Raw genomic sequence first — 15,677 nt, 5'->3', positions numbered from 1 at the left:
ATACACATACACGGGCAGGCAGTAGGATGGCAGACATGGAGTTGTCAGGTGTGCAGTGGTCGAAGATTCAAGACATGTGTCAAGTCCTTCAGTGTTTTGAGGAATGCACACGGCTGGTTAGTGCAGACAACGCCATAATAAGCATGAGCATCCCCCTAATGCGTCTGCTGATGCAAAGTTTGACGCACATAAAGGATCAGGCGTCTGCAGCTGAGGAAGAGGAAAGCCTTGATGACAGTCAGCCATTGTCTGGCCAGGGCAGTGTACAGGACGAGGTAGCGGGCGAAGAGGAGGAGGAGGACGAGGAGGATGATGGGGATGATTATATTTTTAATGAGGAAGCTTTTCCGGGGCCACTGGAAATTGGTGGCGCGGCAAGGCCGGGTTCTGGTTTTTTGAGGGACACAAGTGACGTGGATTTGCCTGAAACTGCCCCTCAACCAAGCACAACCGCAGATTTGAGAACTGGAACTTTGGCCCACATGGCGGATTATGCCTTACGTATCCTCAAAAGGGACACACGCATAACTAAAATGATGAATGATGACGATTACTGGTTGGCCTGCCTCCTTGATCCTCGCTATAAAGGCAAATTGCAAAATATAATGCCACATGAGAACTTGGAACTAATATTAGCAACCAAACAATCAACTCTTGTTGACCGTTTGCTTCTGGCATTCCCTGCACACAGCGCCCGTGATCGTTCTCACACGAGCTGCAGGGGCCAGCAGACCAGAGGAGTTAGAGGGGCAGAAATCAGAAGTGGCGTTGGCCAGAGGGGTTTTCTGACCAGGTTGTGGAGTGATTTTGCTATGACCGCAGACAGGACAGGTACTGCAGCATCAATTCAAAGTGACAGGAGACAACATTTGTCCAGTATGGTTACAAACTATTTTTCATCCCTTATCGATGTTCTCCCTCAACCGTCATTCCCATTTGATTACTGGGCATCAAAATTAGACACCTGGCCAGAATTGGCAGAATATGCATTGCAGGAGCTTGCTTGCCCGGCAGCTAGTGTCCTATCAGAAAGAGTATTCAGTGCTGCAGGTTCAATACTAACAGAAAAAAGGACTCGTCTGGCTACCCAAAATGTAGATGATCTAACCTTCATTAAAATGAACCACAACTGGATTTCGAAATCTTTTGCCCCACCTTGCCCGGCTGACACCTAGCTTTCCTATGAAAAGGTCTTGCCTGTGGACTATTCTGAATGCCTTTTCCAATCTCGTAATTTTCTGCACCTGATTGTCCAGCATACGACATGTTTACACCTCACTAAATGGCCAAACTCCCCACACGGGGCCGTGGTATCGACACTTGGCGACAGCACCCGTGAGAGTGCTGTTTGTCTGAAGAGGTGGGTGAGCCCGCTTTTGGTCGACGGCACTGCCACTGGGTCCCTCCTAGTACAATAAAGTGTCTCTGGCGGTGGTGGTGCGCACCCAACGTCAGACACACCGTTGTAATATGAGGGGCCCTGGGCCTGTACCGCCGGCCACAAGACAGTTTCCCCCCACCCCAGCTCAAACAGTGCTCTACCACTTGCAAAATTATCTCACAGCTCCACCAATGTTTAGTCTATGCGCTGACATCCTTCAATGCCTGCCACTGACAATACCATTGTATTGACATTTTTGTTATGTTAGGCCTTCGATGCCTGTCTGTGGTCACTCCTTCCACTAGGCCTCCACTGACCACACCACTGCTGCCCGTGTACCCCTGTAACCAATTTAAAATTGCCTACAGCCATGTGTTATTATTTTAGGCCTTCGATGCCTGTCTGCGGTCACTCCTTCCACTAGGCCTCCACTGACCACACCACTGCTGCCCGTGTACCCCTGGAACCAACATCAGAAAATATAAAAATAAGTATTTTGCTTATAAAAAAGAAAATACTGGAGAGATATCAAATGCAGACATTTTAACATTAAAAACAAACACATACAACAAAAATCTGGTACAGTACTAAAAATGGCCACCAGCTACAATAACTTTCTCCTGCAAGTAGTTAACTGAAAGGTTTTTTCAATTTTAAACACAGATATGGCATCCACCGAGTGTTGTCCTGTCGCGTCTTCTTTATATTATTGCCAAGAAGATGCAAAACAATGAAAATAATAAAATCATTATTTACCAAAAAAATAGAGTAAGTCAAAACCACATTGCAAATAAACATTCATTACAAATAAAGATTCAGGGCGCGTCCGAGGGTGAGTATATACCTAATAAGAATATAATCACCCTCGGACGCGCCCTGCTTCTTTCCTAAGAATCAGCCCTTCCGTGGTGTAGAGAGAGGGTTTGTTACACTCCAAGGTGTTCCCCAGGTTGCCTTTCCTGAGCTTCGATCTTCCGGCTCTCGTTTAGTAGTTGTTGGAAACTACGCTGCATTAGGCCTACAAATATTGTATGGGGTGTAGAGAGATGGTGTGTTCCACTCCAAGGTGTTCTCCAGGTTGCCTTTCCTGAACTTCTATCTTCAGGCTCTCATTAAATTGTGGTTAAACGGAACAACTGCATTTGGCGTACTAGTTGGTTTGGGGCCTACTATCGGTGTCTGCCACTCCTTGCTGTTCTCCTCCACTGAACAAAGCTGTGCCGCCTGTTTACTACTGTTGCCAATTTTGAACTGCATTTCGACTACTTACTGATTTGGGCCTACTCTCTGTGTCAGCCTCTCATTCCAGTTGTCCTCCACTGCAATGCCCCCTGATTAGTCCTGTGTTACCAATTTTGAACTGCATTTAGCCCACTTTATTCTTTGGGCCTATATCTGTGTTTCCTCCTCATCCTGCCCATTGCCCAGCCAGTGATAGATGAGTCTGCTGGTACATTGACCCATAACGCAACATTTCCCGTGCACGCTACACTGCAAGATTGTGACCCTGCTGAAAGTCAGGTCCCCCTTCCCGCATACCATACCACCTTACACGGGGACAAACAGGAAGGTGCAGATGAAAGTGCAGGTTCCTTCATCAGGTGGGGGGAGGAATACTAGTTGGCGACGTCACTGGCACAGGGCCTCTCATGGTACGCAAAAGTGTTGCTGCCGGTGGGAGGCGCCCCCGCCGTGCAAACACACCGCTGTACTTTGAGGGGCCCTGTGCCAGTGCCAATGCCAACGAGTGGGCCCCCCCTGCTTGCTCAGGTTCACAGCACTTGCAAAGTTGAAATACTTACCTCTCCCTGCTCCACTGCCGTGACGTGGTCCAGATTTCCTGGGCCCACTAATTACTTGAACCAGCCCTACCCACCACAACTTTAGCCAAATGACCCCCAATTTCAAATGCCTTCCAATTATTATAAGGTAAATTACGCTTGACAAGCTTCATTAAGAAGAATGGATGGTTTTGACATTAAAATGGGCACTCTAGGTGTTTTCCTGGCCCCCACTCACTGCCGACTATGCTGCCCCATTGACTTGCATTGGGTTTCGTGTTTCGGTCGATCCCGACTTTACGTCATAATCGGCCGATTTCACTCGACCCGACTTTTGAGATAGTCGGGTTTCGCGAAACCCGGCTCCACTCTAAAAAGGTCAAGGTCGCTCAACTCTACTAATGACATCAAAATCCTATATAAGGGTATGTGCACATGTATTCTGGAGGACTGTCCGCAGCGGATTTGGAAAAACCGCAGTGCAAAACCGCTGCGGTTTTTCCTGCGGATTTATCGCGATTTCTACTGCGGATTCCGCTGCGGCTTTACACCTGCAGTTTTCTATTGGAGCAGGTGTAAAACCACAGCGGAATCTGCACAAAGAATTGACATGCTGCGAAATATAAACCGCTGCGTTTCCGCGCGTTTTTTTCCGCAGCATGTGCACTGCGGATTTCGTTTCCCATAGGTTAACATGGTACTGTAAACTCATGGGAAACCGCTGCGGATCCTTAGCAAAATCCGCAGCGTGTGCACATACCCTTAGGTGTGCTTAATTATTAGGCAACTTCCTTTCCTTTGGCAAAATGAGTCAGAAGAGTGATTTGACGGGCTCTAAAAAGTCCAAAATTGTGAGATGTCTTGCAGAGGGATACAGCAGTCTTGAAATTGCCAAACTTTTAAAGCGTGATCACCGAACAATCAAGTGTTTCTTGGCAAATAGCCAACAGGGTCGTAAGAAGCGTGTTGGGCAAAAAAGACGCAAAATAACTGCCCATGAATTGAGGAAAATCAAGCATGAAGCTGCCAAGATGTCATTTGCCACCAGTTTTGCCATATTTCAGAGCTGCAACGTTACTGGAGTAACAAAAAGCACAAGGTGTGCAATACTCAGGGACATGGCCAAGGTAAGGAATGCTGAAAAACGACCACCTTTGAACAAGAAGCATAAGATAAAACGTCAAGACTGGGCCAAGAAATATCTTAAGACTGACTTTCCAAAGGTTTTATGGAGTGATGAAATGAGAGTGACTCTTGATGGGCCAGAGGCTGGATCAGTAAAGGGCAGAGAGCTCCACTCTCACTCAGACGCCAGCAAGGTGGAGGTGGGGTACTGGCATGGGCTGGTATCAAAGATGAACTTGTGGGACCTTTTCGGGTTGAGGATGGAGTGAAGCTCGACTCCCAGACCTACTGCCAGTTTCTGGAAGACAACTTCAAACAGTGGTACAGGAAGAAGTCGGTATCGTTCAAGAAAAACATGATTTTCATGCAGGACAATGCTCCATCACATGCCTCCAACTACTACACAGCTTGGCTGGCCAGTAAAGGTGTCAAAGATGAAAAAATAATGACATGGCCCCCTTGTTCACCTGATCTGAACCCCATAGAGAACCTGTGGTCCCTCATAAAATGCTAAAGTTCTACATGGAGGGAAAACAGTCCACCTCTCGGAACAGTGTCTGGGAGGCTATGGTGGCAGCTGCACGCAATGTTAATTGTAAAAAGATCAAGCAACCAACAGAATCTATGGATGGAAGGCTGTTGAGTGTCATCATAAAGAAAGGTGGCTATATTGGTCACTAATTTTGGGGGGTTTTGTTTTTGCATGTCAGAAATGTTTATTTCTAAGGCTAGTTTCACACTAGCGATTACCTGATCTGCGGACTTCCTCTGTGAAGCCCTGCCCTCTGCTACACCTCCACCGCTAGCTCCGCCTACTTCTGCATGCGGCTTGCGTAACTATCTTTAACATTAGGTACGCAGGTCGTGCGGCTGTATGCGGATGCTTCCGCATGCGTCGTCTTGACGAAGCGGAAAAAAAAAAATTGCTACAAGCTGCGTCCTACGCTGGTCGCCGCATCGTCAAAACGACGCATGCGGAAGCATCCGCATTTAGCGGCATGACCTGCGTACCTAATGTTAAAGATAGGTACGCAGGCCGGATGCAGAAGTAGGCGGAGCTAGCGGCGGAGGTGCGGCCGAGGCTTCACGGAGGAAGTCCACAGCTCTCCGCAGATCAGGTAAATGCTAGTGTGAAACTAGCCTAAATTTTGTGCAGTTATATCGGCTTACCTGGTGAAAATAAACAAGTGAGATGGGAATATATTTGGTTTTTATTATGTTGCCTAAATTCTGCATAGTAAGGCTGGCGTCACACTAGCGAGATTTATGGACGTATGAGCGCAGAAAATACATCCAGAAAATACGCATTGCACACGGCCCAATGATTCTCTATAGGGCAGCTCCTATCTGCCGTATATTATGCATCCGTAATATACGGTATGTAACGGGCGTAGAAAATCGCAGCATGCTGCATTTGTCAGCGTATTGCGCAAAAAATATGACAATGAAAGTCTATGGGGGCGAGAAAATTACGGATTACACACGGACCATGCATGTGACTTGCGAGAAACACGCAGCGTAGTTCTATAAAAAGCCGGCAATTCAGTGCGGTATACAGTAAAAATCACACTGACAATAGAATAGGTAGAATAAATGTGTACAGATAGAGATATATAGTATTCAGCGCTAGATAGCAGAAAAGCCGGCAATTGAATTACCTCTGTTAATAACTTGTTTTTATTATATCTATGCTGCCTTTATTGCAGCGGACCCAGTCAGCCACTAGTGCACTTTACCTTAGCAGTTCACGGTTGCTCTATTTTGTGCTGCATTACTTGTTTTATGGCCCAGTGTGGTATTGGTGCAATATAGAGACTCAGTACTAGTCATTAGCATTTGCACATGTGCATTTTTTTAGCGGTGTACCTCATTTATATGCAGGGATTGCTTTATTGAATACATACTCTGTCTTTGTTATTTATTCAGCACTTTATAGCATGACAGTGTACATATATATATATATATATTTTTATACTTTTTTATTTATATATTTTTTTGTATTTTGGGTAGTGTAATATATAAGATATATGTAGCGGTTTTTATCCCTCCTTAGTTATTATATTGGTCAACATTTTGCAATATTTATATAATTTTTTCTTTTATATAATTTTTTTATAAATTTATGGGGTATATTTAGCGCTATATATATATTTTCTTTTTTTAATGTCACATATAAATTTTATCATATATATACATTGCACATTATTTGCAATATTTACTACAATACAATAAATATACATTGCACATTATTTATTATATTTACCATAATACACTATTTTTCACTTTTTACGAATTTTTATTTTACACTTGTTTTTGTTTTCAGTTTTTGTATTCAATGAACTTTTTTTGAGTCATATAAATGTATTATAGGAATAAAGGGTCTATTATTTACATTTGACAATTGTTGAGGTGTTCCATCATACTGTTTTGGTGTTTTGATATTTGATCAGCTTTATTATGTACTGTACTATTTTTTAAATATTATTATTACTATTAATAAAAATTATTTTAATACTGTGTCTGTGTATTGCACTTTTCTGTTTTCGGATGATTCAATTTTAGTGGTGCATGACATATATTTTACATACAAGTGGTTATTTATTGGATTTATTCTACCTATTCTATCTCCTTCACAAACCCGACAGGATATGAGACATGGTTTACATACAGTAAACCATCTCATATCCCTTCTTTTATTACATATTCCTCTTTAGTAATGTAAGAAGTGTCTTTGTGTCAAATTTGGGGTCTCTAACTATTAAAGGGTTAAATCCCGGAAAACATTGGCGTGGGCTCCCGTGCAATTTTCTCCGCCAGAGTGGGAAAGCCAGTGACTGAGGGCAGATATTAATAGCCTAGAGAGGGTCTATGGTTATTGCCCCCCCGCCTAAAAACGTCTGCCCCCAGCCACCCCAGAAAAGGCACATCTGTAGGGCTAGGTTCACATTGCGTTAATGGCAGTCCGCGAGCGGGATCCGTTACAAAGCGACACTAACGCTATGTAATGGATGCGTTAGCGCACCCATTGACTGCCATTATGTAGCGCATCGCTAACGCATGTCATAATCGGCATGCGTTAGTGATGTGCCGTTATTCTGTGAGGGACCCTCGGACGCAGTCTGCACCGTTTTTGGGTCCGTCTCCACTAGCGCACATAGCGCATCTGCGCTAGCGCGACTGCATAAACGCGATCCTTTTTCGGCACTTGCGTTAGCGCAGTCCGTTAGCGTATGCGTTGAATGGACTGCACTAACGCAATGTGAACCTAGCCTTAGATGCGCCTATTCTGGCACTTAAGCTAGGTTCACATTCGGTTAGTGGGTATCCGCTAACAGAATCCGTTACATAGCGCCACTAACGCAATGTAACGGATCCGTTAGCGCACCCATTGACCGCAATGTATGTAACGCATCCCTAACGCATGCCATTTTTGGCATGCGTTAGCGATGTTCCGTAATTTTGTGACGGACCTCGAACGCTGTCTGCAGCGTTTTTGGGTCCGTTCTCGCTAGCGCACATAGCGCATCTGCGCTAGCGCGACTGCATAAACGCGATCCTTTTTCGGCACTTGCGTTAGCGCAGTCCGTTAGCGTATGCGTTGAATGGACTGCACTAACGCAATGTGAACCTAGCCTTAGATGCGCCTATTCTGGCACTTAAGCTAGGTTCACATTCGGTTAGTGGGTATCCGCTAACAGAATCCGTTACATAGCGCCACTAACGCAATGTAACGGATCCGTTAGCGCACCCATTGACCGCAATGTATGTAACGCATCCCTAACGCATGCCATTTTTGGCATGCGTTAGCGATGTTCCGTAATTTTGTGACGGACCTCGAACGCTGTCTGCAGCGTTTTTGGGTCCGTTCTCGCTAGCGCAGATCGGGCATCCGCGCTAGCACGATTGCTAAACGCGATCTCTTTTTGGACATTGTGTTAACGCAGTCTGTTAGCGCATGCGCTAAACGGACTGCATTAATGCAATGTGAACCTAGCTCTTCCCACTCCCCTGTAGCGGTGGGATATGGGGTAATGAAGGGTTAATGTCACCTTGCTATTGTAAGGGGACATTAAGCCAGGTTAATAATGGAGAGGCGTCAATTATGACACCTATCCTTTATTAATCCAATAGTACGAAATGGTTAATAAAACACACACACATTATTAAAAAGTATTTTAATGAAATAAAGACACATGGTGTTTTAATATTTAATTATACTCTTAATCCACCTGAAGACCCTTGTCACCTGAAACAAAGTTAGAAAAAAAAACAATAATATTCCATACCTTCCGTCGTTAGTCTTGTTCCACGCTGTAAATCCATCTGAAGGGGTTAAATCATTTTACACCCAGGAGCTCTGCTAATGCAGCTGTGCTCCTGACTGTAAAACTTGGTGAATGAATGGAATACAGGGGACTGTAGTTACCTCGAGTCGTGGTGATGCGCCCACTGCTGGATGAACTCATATGAACTCGAGCGTGGGAAAAAATTCTGAAAAGTTCCAGGCTCGAGTTCATATACGTCCTTCATCCCGCAATGTTCAATTTTAAGTGTGATAGAGGCATTTAAGAGGTTAGAAGTGGAGTACAGATAATGTTGCGCTGGCAGCCAGTGGCCTACTGAAGACCACGTTACTGCCATGTGTAACTCAGCTTCATAGAATGGTAATTTTACAATATATTGCAATACAATAGTTCAGTGAATTAGACAACCGATCAGAAGACTATCAAAATGTAAAAATATTTAACGGAAAAAAAAAACAAAAACAACAAATGTTGAAATCACGCTATTTTTACAGAATGTCAGTAAAACCTAAAAAGATGTTACTAGAATCAAATAAATTATTATATTTAGTATCAAAGTGTGCATAAATAATCTTATACTGTAAACCCCAAATCGGGTAAAAAAAAAAATTTTTATATAGCCATAGCCTCGGTCACCCATAGACCCACATGAACCTGGAGTTGGCCCTGCTAGCAAGTACTCTTCACATTGTTTATTTTTCTGGCGCTCAGTACGATCTGTTTTTCAGGCTTAAAGGGACACTGTCACCTGGATTTGGAGGGAACAATCTTCAGCCATGGAGGCGGGGTTTTGGGGTTTTTGATTCACCCTTTCCTTACCCGCTGGCTGCAATATTGGATTGAAGTTCATTCTCTGTCCTCCGTAGTACATGCCTGCACAAGGCAATCTTGCACAGCGCAGGTGTGTACTATGGAGGACAGAGAATGAACTTCAATCCAATATTGCAGCCAGCATGCAGCCAGCGGGTAAGGAAAGGGTGAATCAAAAACCCCAAAACCCCGCCTCCATGGCTGAAGATTGTTCCCTCCAAATCCAGGTGACAGTGTCCCTTTAAGCATTTTTTTTGTTTAGCGTTACTTCAAGGTGTTTTGGGCATTTTCTGAATATTTTTAAAACCCATTAAATAATGAAGAACCCACTGATGAGATGCTCACAGACGCCCAGGCATCTTTTGAGCCTTTCCATAGACTTCTATTGCTATGCGTTATCTTCAAAGGGGAAAATGCCTGAAGAATGTACGTAACCTCTATTTTACACTCTATGGCCTGATTTATCAAAGTACCGTACTTACCAGGTTTCTGGAGTAAAACACCTTAAAAACTTGCAACCCGTCAGTCTAGGTAAGCAGAGCAGGGAGAAGCCTCCTCTTGGGCTAGTCATCCTGATCACATCGTCCCTGGCCAGATTTTAAGGCTATGTTCACAGTTTGCGGATTTTGCTGCGGATCCGCAGCGGATTTGACCGCTGCGGATCTGCAGCAGTTGCCCATGAGTTTACAGTGCAATGTAAACCTATGGAAAACAAAAAACGCTGTGCACATGCTGCGGAAAAAAACGCGCGGAAACACTGCGGATTACATTCCGCAGCATGTCACTTCTTTTCTGCGGATTTTCACCTGCTCCAATAGGAAACTGCAGATGAAAATCCGCATAAGAAACCGCAGTAAAAACCGCGGGTTTTCACTGCGGATTTTGGAATTCTGCTGCGGAAAAATCCACAGTGGAATCCGCAAAGTGTGCACATAGCCTAAATGTACCGTATGTTTTCCAAGAAACAATGCAGCATTTCAGAGTAAAACCTACACGGCTGCAGTAATAGAGCCCATGTCTGATTCCTGTGGGTTGTGCAGTAGGAACCAGCTGTCAGGTTCCCCATCTTGTTGCAAAATGACATTTGAAGACTCATCCATTACATGGCCTCACCGCTATCTCCAAATCACTTTGTAATGGTTCAATGTGGACATCAAAGCCAATCTATCAATTTAATGCAATGTTAGCAGCTAAGGCTACGTTCACATTAGCGTTTCCCGACGCAGAGTCGGGAAACGCTGCGGCGACGCATGCGTCATGCGCCCCTATATTTAACATGGGGGACGCATGGACATGCGTTGTGCTGCATTGTGCGACGCATGCGTTTTTTTTACCGCAAGCATCAGGCGCAGAAAACGCAACTAGTTGCATTTTTCTTGCGTCCAAATTTCGGCAAAAAACAACGCATGCGTCGCAAAACGCAGCATTTTTGCATGCGTTTTGGTGCGTTTTTATTTGCGTTGTGCGTTGCGTCGCCGACGCAGCGGCGCACAACGCAAATGTGAACGTAGCCTAAGGTGTCTATTATGCGTTTCTGTAGCTGCTGAGGCATGTATTATGAGGTTCTGCAGCAGCTCAAGTGTGCAATATGAGGTTCTAAATACATCACAATAAAAGAATCAGCCTTACCAACCGTAGGTCTGCTTACCAATGCACTAGCAGGATGCAGCAGACCCCCCATGATAAAGGCGGGGACAGCACAGGTGCAAAATACTGATGAAACGACAACTCGCAAACTACCAATTCATGGAGGAGGAGGAGGTTGCCTATTATTTAAAATGAAGAGGAATGGTCTTCACTCAAGAGAAGGAGAGGTGCTGGGGAAGTAGGCTGTGGACTTTATGGGTATGTGCACACATAGGAAAAGAGGTGCAGAATTTTCTGCACAAAATCCGCATCTCCTGGCAGAATCCAGAGTCGCAGAATTGCTGCAGATTTTGTGTGGATTTTTAACATGAAGGAGTGCAGAAACGCTGCAGATCCGCACAAAAGAAGTGACATGCACTTCTTTAAAATCCGCAGCAATTCCGCACTGATTTTTCTGCATAGCTATTTTTTTTCCCATTGACTAAAATTATACTGTACATCACAGTGTGGATCTGCAGCGTTTCTGCGCGGAAAACTCCGCTGCAGATCCGCAGCAAATCCGCATCGTGTGCACATAGCCTATTAGTCCATGAAGAAGTATCCACCGCACTCTCAAGATCAGTTACAAAGTGAATTTATTCAATGGTGTATACACACAACAGAATAGAGTTAGGCTAGGTTCACATTAGCGTTTGAGACCGCAGTGTATCATCCGCATGCACAAACGCATGCAAAAACGCATCAGCTTACGCATGACGGCAAAAAAACGCTGGGTGTGCATGCATTTGTATGCGTTTTTATGCTCATGCGTTCGATATTTCCTCGAGGGCGTGTCTCAATCAGTTCCTGGACATGCGCAGTCCGAAGTATGCATGCGCATCGAACGCATGTGTACGCAAGGACATGCATAAGCATGTGTTCCCATAGACATTAATGCTTTTTTTAACACACTCATGCGCATGCCTGCACATATTTGAGAAATTTTTGACGCCTCCAAAAATGCAACATGATGCATTCGCTGGACCCCGCCGCACACCGCGAAACGACACGTGTATGCATCCGCAAGCGAACGCATGTCCATGCGTACACCATGTTAAATATATGTACGCAGGACCCATGCGGATCAATGCGAATGAAACGCTGCGTACACAGACGCAAATGTGAAAGTAGCCTTAATCGGATGAAAAAAAAAAGCGACGCATTTAAAAGCCGTTTTGAGCAGTCCCGGGTCTCTGAAGCTCTGAATGACTTATATGAAGGGATATGAGGCATACGTTGTTCGTGTTATGATAGAAGCTGGATCAGATCCATGCATTAGGGAGTAGAGCAGGCGCATGCCGCACCGCTGCAGAGAGTCTATTAGATCAGGCGGACTGCCCAGCACTATGTAAGCGCACCCCACGTGGACAGACTCCCCAAATCACCCAACCAACACTAAAGGGCCTGGCGGCATCCTGCATGGCAATAGAAAATGTGCAATAAAAATATGAAAACTGTGGAAAATCCATCAGGTATTGGTCGATATTTTGGCCAAAATGCGCAAGCTAGCAACCAACATCACAGATCCTCATTTTTGCAAGTCCCTACACTAAAGTGTGAGGACCCTTGAGGTTAGTTGCGTATCCTGACAAATACCTCAGGAATTTTATCCAGGTTATTATTGCAGCCAGGCACTGTATAGTTGATTGGGCGTGCTGGGGTGTCTGTCCTTGTGGGGTGCACTTATATGGTGATGGGCAACCCGCTTAATCTAATGGTATGGGTGTCATCAATAGGCTGTAAGCCAGATACTGTGCATCACACCTACCTGTGTGACTGGCGCCCTATACAAGCCTCATCTGTGAGCATTTTTAATAGAAGGGGTTGTTGCCTATTATGAACTGGTAGTTTGTGAGTGGTCGTTTCATCAGTATTTTGCACCAGTGCTGCCCCTGACTTTATTATGGGGGTCTGCTGCATCCTGCTAGTGTGCTGGAAATCTGACCTGATGTTGGTAAGACTGTTCTGCCCTATAATGAGGTTCTGCATCGGCTGAGGTGGGTATTGGGATGTTCTGCATCGGCTGAGGTGGGTATTGGGATGTTCTGCAGTGGCTGAGGTTTGGTATTGGGAGGTTCTGCAGCAACAGCTGAGGTTGGGTATTGGGAGGTTCTGCAGTGGCTGAGGTTGAGTATTGGGAGGTTCTACAGCGGCTAAGGTGGGTATTGGGAGGTTCCGCAGCGGCTAAGGTGGGTATTGGGAGGTTCTGCAGCGGCTAAGGTGGGTATTGGGAGGTTCTGCAGCGGCTAAGGTGGGTATTGGGAGGTTCTGCAGTAGCGGCTGAGATGAGTATTGGTAGGTTCTGCAGCGGCTGAGGAGGGTATTGGGAGGTTCTGCAACGGCTGAGGTGGGTATTGGGAGGTTCTGCAGCTGTGGCTAAGGTTGGATATTGGGAGGTTCTGCAACAGCAGCTGAGGTGGGTATTGGAAGGTTTTGCAGTAGCTGAGGTTGGGCATTGGGAGGTTCTGCAGCGGCTGAGGTTGGTTATTGGGAGGTTCTGCAACTGCTGAGGTTGGGTATTGGGAGGTTCTGCAGCAGCGGCTGAGGTGGATGTTGTAAGGTTCTGCAGCAGTGGCCGAGGTTGGGTATTGGAAGGTTTTGTAGTGGCTGAGGTTGGGTATTGGGAGGTTCTGCAGCGGCTGAGGTGGATATTGGGATGTTCTGCAACTGCTGAGGTTTGGTATTGGGAGGTTCTGCAGCAGCGACTAAGGTTGGGTATTGGGAGGTTCTACAGTGGCTGAGATTGGGGATTGGGAGGTTCTGCAGCGGCTGAGGTGGGTATTGGGAGGTTCTGCAGCAGCGGCTGAGATCAGTATTGGGCGGTTCTGCAGGGGCTGAGGTGGGTATTGGGAGGTTCTGCAGCAGCGGCTGAGATCAGTATTGGGTGGTTCTGCAGCGGCTGAGATCAGTATTGGGAGGTTCTGCAGCGGCTGAGATCAGTATTGGGTGGTTCTGCATTAGCAGCTGAGGTGGGTATTGGGTGGTTCTGCAGCAGCAGCTGAGATGAGTACTGGGAGGTTCTGCAGCAGCGGCTGAGATGAGTATTGGGAGGTTCTGCAGCAGCGGCTGAGGTGGGTATTGGGTAGTTCTGCAGCAGCGGCCGAGATGAGTATTGGGAGGTTCTGCAGCAGAGGCTTAGATGATTATTGGGAGGTTCTGCAGAGGCTGAGGTTGGGTATTGGGAGGTTCTGCAGCAGCAAACATCGCCCAGAGTTGGAGGGGCTTATTATAGGGGGGGCATGTCGGGAAAAGAAAACTGTGGGAAAAAAAATCAATGGCCTCCTGCCCACCATTGTGTCCTGGGAGTGGGAAACAATCAGTGGGGCGGGCGGGGGGCATCTTGCACAGGGCACCATACAGGCTGAGGGGTAACACCAGTATTGGGGATTTGTGGGCTCTTGGTGTCTGTGGCAGCCTGGACCCGTGTGCAGCACGCTGTTCTCACAAATAGGACCATTCTCTGGCTCATTTTGTTAGTGCATTTTTATTTTTTTACTTAACAACTAAAAAACTAGCAGCAACAGTGTGAACACAGAAAACCTCCATGAACAGCGCCCAGCAATGTGCTGGAAATGTAATGTTAGTGGCAAGGTGCAGCCGGCCACACATGGAGGGCACTGCACAGCAGCAACCTACAACCGCACCTGCAGTGTTTGGCTGCCTGTGCATGCTGGGAGTTGTAGTTGCACTCTTAGACCCCCTCCCTCCTCGCTGCCCCCCTTGCCTTTCTGCAGGCCGCGTCCTGCGCCGTCTCCTCAGCAGGGGCCCAGCCTATGGCAGCTGCGGCCGAGCGGGGAGGGTCGGGAGGCGGCTCCCGGGGGTGCGGCAGGATGTGATGGAGCAGCCGAGTAGAACGAGGGCCAGAGCTGTCCGAGCAGGAGGTATAGTGAGGGGAGGGGGCTGCGCCTGGCAGTAGGCCTAGAGCTCTCCTGCTGGGGTTTGTAGTGCAGCCAAAGGCACCGGGCTATACCCTCAATATAACTGCACATTCCCAGTCTCTCCAGTTAGTGCAAAGCAAACTCTCACTGGCTGAGGGCGTGCTGGGAGTTGTAGTTTTCCTAGTCTTAGAGCGCCTCAATTTCTATTTTTTTTCTCTTTTTTTTTACAGGTTTTTAACTGCAGAAAAAAACTAAAAAAAAAAAAACTACAATAATAAAAAAAAAATACAATGCAGCGTGGTGCGGGTATGAATGCACTTAAAGCAGCTCCAAAAGTTATAAAACTGGCACAAAAAGGGGCACCTAAGTGGGCACGGAAGGGCTTTAGTGAAAGGGTTAACTAACCTCAGGCCTCTGATCTCACACCACCATTACATAGACAGTGATCCCGCACCAAATTCGGGTCACTCCAGTCTGGCCCAAATGGGGCCTGGGCATCAGAACCGGCATCAGTGAGCAGTTCTCCTGCCCAGAACCTATTGGAGTGACCTGAATTTGATGCGGGCCATCATCAGTGTCTTAACGGTGGTGTGCGATCAGTGGCCCAAAGTCCTTTAGGGCTATGTGCACACGTTCAGGATTTTCCACAGAAAATTCCTGAGAAAAACCGGACATTTAATGCCGTGTTTTTGCCGCGGTTTTGATGCGTTTTTGCCACGTCTTTTTCCGGACACTTCCCAATGCATTTTGTAGTGGGAAATCCGCCAAAAAA

General features: G+C 46.2%; 2 protein-coding genes across 3 annotated transcripts in view; one reads left to right on the top strand and one right to left on the bottom strand.

Annotated features, from left to right (window-relative positions):
* Positions 1-14,886, bottom strand: part of PGPEP1L (pyroglutamyl-peptidase I like) — a 67,028-nt gene extending 52,142 nt beyond the window's left edge. Inside the window, exon 1 of one of the 2 annotated variants that reach the window (XM_069766282.1) lies at positions 14,752-14,886. The gene's annotated coding sequence lies outside the window, so the exon portion shown is untranslated. Of the gene's footprint in view, positions 1-14,671; positions 14,690-14,751 lie in introns of those variants that run through there. The other variant, XM_069766283.1, reaches the window with a different exon arrangement.
* The window catches only part of LOC138676729 (protein FAM169B-like), a 64,330-nt gene continuing 63,494 nt past the window's right edge, over positions 14,842-15,677 (top strand). The window contains exon 1 of the mRNA XM_069766281.1: positions 14,842-14,908. Coding sequence (XP_069622382.1) covers positions 14,863-14,908 — 46 coding nt within the window. The 5' untranslated portion in view covers positions 14,842-14,862. The remainder of the gene's footprint in view (positions 14,909-15,677) is intronic.

This window comes from Ranitomeya imitator, chromosome 4 (genome assembly GCF_032444005.1).
Source record: "Ranitomeya imitator isolate aRanImi1 chromosome 4, aRanImi1.pri, whole genome shotgun sequence".
NCBI lineage: Eukaryota > Metazoa > Chordata > Amphibia > Anura > Dendrobatidae > Ranitomeya > Ranitomeya imitator.
Note: the sequence above shows the minus strand (reverse complement) of the source record. Positions and strands in the feature narration are given on the sequence as shown.